The sequence below is a fragment of the Conger conger genome, chromosome 14 (assembly GCF_963514075.1).
Source record: "Conger conger chromosome 14, fConCon1.1, whole genome shotgun sequence".
Taxonomy (NCBI): Eukaryota; Metazoa; Chordata; class Actinopteri; order Anguilliformes; family Congridae; genus Conger; species Conger conger.
The window spans coordinates 16561337-16568572 of record NC_083773.1 but is presented as its reverse complement, the minus strand read 5'-3'; the positions used below and the strand labels follow the sequence as shown (position 1 = coordinate 16568572).

The 7236-nt window shown below is 40.9% G+C and overlaps 1 protein-coding gene across 1 annotated transcript in view; it reads left to right on the top strand.

Moving 5' to 3' along the window:
- syn2b (synapsin IIb) overlaps nt 1-5115 on the top strand; it is a 64868-nt gene extending 59753 nt beyond the window's left edge. Inside the window, exons 12-13 of the mRNA XM_061220386.1 lie at nt 3428-3845; nt 4182-5115. Coding sequence (XP_061076370.1) covers nt 3428-3845; nt 4182-4317 — 554 coding nt within the window. The 3' untranslated portion in view covers nt 4318-5115. The remainder of the gene's footprint in view (nt 1-3427; nt 3846-4181) is intronic.
- Nucleotides 5116-7236: the final 2121 nt, after the last annotated feature.

Here is a 7236-nt window from a genome sequence, read left to right as displayed (position 1 = left end):
ACCATTGTTATTTTACTCCAATACATTCTGCAGTGAATGATAAGACAAACGTTGTTTCTGACTGGAGCCAGAGCACTTATCAGCTTATCAGTTAATACTGTTTCTATGCACTCAGTAGAGCAACGGGTGTTTATTGTGAAGGTGTTAAACTTTGTAACAAGGAAATATTTAACAATAGATCATTTAACGAATGAGGTGTCAAGGTTATCTTCGTATTTGCTTATTATGCCTACAGAACGAACATTCCTTTTTATCAGTGTGGACAGCTGTTTAGCTTGATGTAAACAAAGAAGAATTGCAGAGACATCCCTTCTCCATTTGAGAGGGTTTCAAATGTATTATTGCAGTGAAGATATTTTATGTAAGGGAACTACTTGTTGACTTGGGAGAGTTTATGATTGTTATACTCACAATGGCTATATTCCCTTGTGGCAATTATTTTAAAATAAGCCTTTTAACCAAAATCAGATGCAGTATATGCATGTTGTAAGCCATGTTGTTGTCTACCAGAACTATGTATTGCTTATAAACACAGTTTAGGTGTTTATAAAGTGGCAATATCTTGCAGGATTCAGAATGACCCTTATTCAGCTAATATGAGACATAATGAACCTGCTTCTAATACAAAAGCTCTTGGTAGACAGAGCCCCAAGCACTGATCCTGGGCTAGCAAGCCCGGTCCGAACTCTAACCCCATTCCTAAACCCCCACCCCATTTTGTACAAAAAGGAGCTAAACCTGATCCTGTGTCAGTTCATAGGGGTGCTGTCTATCAACACCAACACAATATATACAGTACAGCACCACACTTAAGGAAGCACCTCAATGACTGTTAGAGTTCTCAGAGTCACAACATGTGTGAGGTGTTCAGTTTTTGTAATATACAGTCTCTCATATTTTCTAACCTGTAACTCCAAATTAACAAGTGCAATAGATGTTGCTACCAGATCAGCAGTTGAGTTACTTATAGGTGTCCTGTACTTTAAGTATAATGTGACTCCAAGAACATGATAGAATAGCACTTTTCTGTTTCCTATTACTTGTTAGTTTGGTGTAAATTCATGTGTTCCCAGAGGAATACAGGGTATGTGAGTTACTCACATCCTAATAGGGATCAGTTCATTTCCTAAAGAAGAGAAAACAGCAATTGCACTGAAATTTGGTGTTTTATAGGGCCCAGATATCATATTTCTACATATATAAATATATGAATATACAAGTCAAATATTTTAAATTAAATTAATGAAATTGAACAGTTGTGGGGATTCAAGGTATGTTTGGTGATATATCTATTGACAAATTGTTTGCTTTCTCATAAATTAACATTCATTAGAAGCCATTGATGCAGATGTACCATTATCACACTTCTAAGTCTGATACACTGTGTGTTAGCGTATACTGTATAGCCTCTTCTCCTTGCATGCTGTGGAAGAGCAAATGTGGATACATTTACAGCTATACTTGCATGGTGAGTCACTGTAGTATTTAGACAAGCAGCAGTTTAATCAAGTGGAAATTTACCATGAAAACGTGATGTGTTTTGTTGTAAATGTGGCCAAAAATCTATTGAGTGTCAAAGTAAAGATTTGTTGATTTGCTTTGAATGAAAACAAGGGTTAAGCAATTATGTTGTTAATGAGGTGGGAAAAAAATATTATTTTGTGAACCACTGCATCTCAAATCCCTCCATGAACTAGGATCAGTTTAGCAGTTTTTATGGCTAATCTTGTACTTTTCAGGTGGGTCTTGGTAATGTTTTGGATTCACAAAATTGGATTTCCAAACTTTCACAACAGTCTCACGTTCTGCAGTATGTACTGTTAGCTATGTAGTCTCAAAACTGTGATTTTTCAGCAAATAAGTGAGGGCAGTGCAGTGAGAACTTCACTCTGGTTCTCATACAGTATCTGTGTCTGAGGGTTCCATCAATGCTAAACCAGATGGGTTTTATACACGACTGGACAGCTTTGAAGATGCATAAGTTAGTCCTTTTTAAATCCAGTACTTTGGTTGATTAAAAAAGAAGGTTGTGGAAGAATTCCCCCTGCTTCTTTCCTCACATATTTGGCCCTTTTTTTCTCTCCCAAGCAATAAAGCTTCCTTTGCAAGATCCATATGTTCTGTGTTGCAATATTTGTTACTAAATCGTGTATTTGATTTTATTTCAGTTTTTACCCTCTAAACTAACATGCATCTGTATTCCAGTGGGGCAGTAAACATTCCCTGATGTGTGCAGAATCTTGGCCCAGAGGGTCATGGGTCAAGGAGTGAGAGAGCAGAAAACCCCCATGAAGCTTTGTATAACACTGTGTGTGGAGGGTGAAGGGTTTGTCTGTACACAGTCAGAAAATAAACCACATAGAACCCCATTGGCTATAATTAATTTTTGTGACACAGCTAAAATAATTACGAAATGTTGAAACCAAGTGAAGACTAATTAACACCACTCCACTGGTAATAGCAGATGCCTCGTTTTACAGAAATGTAAGACATTTTTGACATTAATAATAATGTGGTTAAAATTTTACGACAGTATTAACTTCACTCGGTATTTATTACCATTATTCATCACATACTAGACCTGAGATCACCTACTAATTGGTACAGTAGAAAGGACTTCTACTCACTTTCATGCAGCACATAAATCATAATGTACATTCACACTCTTTTCTCCAGGCTCCCTAAGCTACTTAGGCTGAGATATGAATATCAAATTAGCAAACAAAAATTATTTTTCTTATCTTATTAATTCAGATAGGAACCACTATAAACCTATCGCATGAATCGACTATTTCCGCATCTAAAAAGTGCTGTCGTATTTTGTTGTTGTTGTTGTTGTTTTCTTGGGGGAAAAGTGGACTAGGTAGTGTATAAAAATATTTTTCTGTCTTTGTCTGTCATGTCACAAGCAATCATTTGGATATTTAGTAATATACATGAATAAGTGTAAGGTGGAAGAAGTGCTTAGGCAAATAGCCCTACACTTTGAACAAGCCGATACAATTTCCACCCTTTCAAGCATGCCTCTTCTTCTTTGCCTTGTCTCTGATGCATGTACAGTGATGTATTGCGATGGACTGGCTACAGTACCCCCCTCCCCGGGCCCACCCTTGCTTATCCCTCCGCAGCCCCTTGCCATTCTGACCGTACCTGGCTTTTGGTTGTATTCCCTGTCTGTGGCCTCAGGAGCATCCCATGTGATGGCTTGCTTCCCTCCCCGGACTGATCTTTCTGTCTTTACGTCGAGTCTGACCTGTTGTCTGGTAATATTTTCCCATTTAGCTGTCTGTAAAATGCAGACCAAATAAATAAAAATGCTTCAAACAACAGGTGCTGGATTTAAAATCTGTTTTATTTTGTGCAGTTTATGTCTTTTCCTGTGTATAAATGTTGTAACATCATAAAGTGTTTCTCGTACTGAACCTAGGGGGCTCAGGACAACCCCAAGATTCGCAATGTCACAGTCAGGAGCCTCCGTCAGAGCCAGCTCCAGAGCCCACACCCCCACCCCAGGGGGCCCCCGCCCCGACCACCCAGCAGCCCCAGGCCCAGCCCCAGGGGGCCCCCGCACCAGGCAAGCCTGCAGGCCAGCCATCCAAGCAGCCCCCTCCCAAACCACTCCCCCCCGTCCGCCAGAGCTCCAAACCCCGTATTCAGCCCAAGCCCCAGACTCCGCCCCTCCCAGTCAAGGCCCAGCCTAAGCCCCAACCAGAGCCTCAGGCTGAAGCCCAGGTCCCGCCCCAAGCCCAAGCCCCCCCCCCTGACTCCGCCCAAACCGAAGCCAAACCTCTTCCTGAGGGGCAGCAGTCAGCACAGCAGAAGGCCCAGCCTCATCCGCAGCTGAAGTAAGAGCCTCTGCCACAGCCGTCTTTCCCTTCCACTTATCTTTCAGCCATTCTGTTAGAGGCATGTTTCACCATGTTAATAATACATTTCTAATTTATGTTCTACACACGTGGAAAAAGTTATTACCACTGTACGCCACTGTCATTCTCTCTGCAGCCAGCAGGGTTAGTTGAACCTCTGTATATTTCATATAGCTTTATATTGCTCTCTCACATGCTGTCACTCTTATCAACGTATCAGTAGGCAGTTATCATTGATTAAATACATGGTGTCACATCATTTAAAATGTGAGTGGTTGAGAAGGCTCCTCTCATGTGCTTCTGCTTGTTTTGCAGTAAGTCGCAGTCCCTGACCAACGCCTTCAGCGCCTTCAGTGACACGTCCTTCTTCCGCTCCAGCAACGAGGACGAAGCCAAAGCGGAGACCATTCGAAACTTGCGAAAGTCTTTTGCCAGCCTGTTCTCTGACTAGATGCCAGGCCTTCAGGTTTTGGAATAGTGAATGGCTTGGTCCACTTTAAGTCTTTTTCTGGGTGTCAAAATGAATTATATGTCAACTGTATAGATCCTACTCTCCCACTTGTTCTGTTCCATGCCTGATTGTCTATTAAGCAATATTAAGTACTGTATGCTGTAATAGTTCTGGTGACAGACACACCAGTGGTTCAAGTCCAAGTGTACTCAGGCTGGTAGAGGGCATCATTTCACATGATGATGCAGTGAAATCTGACAGTGACGGGTTCAGCAGGGGAAATCAGGAGAAATATGTGTCCACTTCTGCTTTGCTATTGTAGCCTTATTGTGACCGTGTATTTTCACAGACAAGTATCTGCAATTGGTAACCCTGGTTCTACTCTTTATGTGCGTGCATGTGTGTGTGAGAGTGCGTGTGTGCGTGCGTGTGTATGTATGTACCTAGAGACTGATTTGTCAGTAAGATATTTTCAAAATGGTCACCACTTTCGCTGTCATTTCAGATCACTGCTTCTTGTGCTTGCAACTAATCTTGGTGTGCAGCACCTGCCAATGTGTCAACTTACCCATGACTGCTGAAAACCCATCGCTCTGTTTTATGTAGAACTTTAAACGTGCTGTGTACTGCTCTGTACGTGCCATCTCTGGAGTTTAGTGTTTAGTGTTTTACTTTCTTGGTTTTTTTTGGCCTTATATTGTTCAGTTTGTATTGTGTATTATTTGTACCCAATGCTGCTTTGCATGATCTAGTGACAATTGTTTACTATACCGCTGTCAATAAACACATTGCACATCACTCAGTTAACCGACTATTGATCTGTACATTGACATGAGCCAGTTAAAGGGATTGCTCACTTTCTGAGGTCGTGTATATTGTTAGATTGGCCGAGACAGTTTTTTTTGTGAGATGATGAAAATGTTTCATAAGGAAAAGTTCTGACAACCAAGCAGCTTTGTAGTGGCAGATGGCAGGGCATTCAGAGGTCTGTTGGGGCATAAGGTCACTGTACCAGCAGCTCTGGACCCACTTCATGCTTTAGACCGCAAACCCCTGAAATTCCCTTCCATTGTAAAGGAGGCAAGTGATCAGAAACTAAATGTAAATATGTCCTTTATCACAAACAAAAACTGTCGGGCCCATTTGAAAACATGAACTAAAACTGAAATTATATATATATTTTTTAAACCCAGAAAGTGAACGATCCCTTTGTCCATTGTGTATTCATTTTCATTCACAATGACTAACAAATTCTAAAATATCTTTCAAAAATACACCTGCAATTATATTTCAATAAGTTTATAAATGAAAATGTGTGAGTATGCAGGGGACGGGAGAGGGTATGGCTAGTGTCCTATTTCAAGTCATACCTAAAATTTTCAGATTTCACCTTTTGAACTTGGTCAATACATATTACTGTATGCTTGAAACTTTTTTTTTGTGCTGGTTCCTTTAGCAAAGTTTGTAGTGCCATAACAAAATGCTGGTAAAACAGACCGGATTAAAGCTGGACAAGATACGAAAACCATTTATTAAATGACACTTCTATTTATGGCCAGCAGATAGCACTGCTAGACTGCTTTTAAGGTCAGAATATAGCACAGCTCAAAAAGAAAGCCAAAATGGCAGCAGCGTCCACGTGAGTGATGGTCATCAATATTTCAGTACACTTTGCGGGTCTGCTAAATGACTGAATGCAACTGCAGATGTATTATTTCTTACAGAACACAGATGGATGATAAAATTCACAAAATGCCACATTCATAGCAAATCACCAGCCATCTAAACAAAGTGAATTAACACAAAAAGATTTAATGACAAGAACAATATATTATGATAAACAAAATTGGGAAGATTTGTACAACTTACTTTTTTTGCACAGCTGCAACCACTGAAAATACGCTGAGTCAGTCAGTCATCTGTTGAAGTGGAAAGTCTGCATTTTCTGCTGGAACACAAGGGACCCTTAACTGTGGGAACTAAGTCAGCCTGACCACTGTGGCCAGTCCCACGCAGCTGCGTCATGCTGGGAGTAAACACTTTATTGTGCTTGTTTTGGTGCCCCTGCTGACCATGGGGAGTTCCACACCATTTATTCTCCATAAAACACCCCTGAGGATACCACATATTATACTGTAAACTAATAGGCAATTAGTCTTTTTCTTCTTCTACTTAGTTCTGGTTGTCTGTTGTCTGGTTGTGAATTAAAGCAAGCTTGGGCAGTCTGACTCAATGAATATGAAAGGAGCTGAGATCCCACCGAACTGCCATGCCAATAGACATATGCCAAATTCTATCTGAGACACAGTATAATGAGCCTGATGTTTGCGTGAAGTGCAAAAAGTCCATAATTTTTAATCTAAAAATGAATTATTTTACTATTCAGTTGCTTAGCAGATTATTCATCCTTATTCATATTTACTTGTTTATAGTGTATATTTTTAGTATTCTATTAAAAAGAAACGAGGTGCTGCTGGGTGGTTAATTCTAGTAAGGCTCTGGTTCAAAGGCTGAGTTAGCCCCCTGGTTTGTGACAGAATCAGGACTCTGCTAATGCCTAAAGGACATAATTGGCTGTCGTATTGCCCAGGGAGGGAGGGGCCGTGCTGCTGGGATGGTCATGCTTCATGGCTCACCACATTCACCCCTGCCGGTCAATCAGACACCCACAGTCTGCTTGCCCAAGCCATACATGAAGCATCTTCATCAGACCCTGTGTCTGTGCAAGATCGGCCTGTGCAGCATGGTCCAGTGAAGATCCCCTTCCGTCTGCGCTTTCCCAAATTCATATCTGAGTGCAGCTGGCAAAGGGAATTATTCCAAACTCGGTGAAAAGGAGGAAAAATAAATGTGCCTCTGGAGAGTATACATGCCATTATGATACATGCCATTATATGCCAGGCAGATTAAAAAAGACAA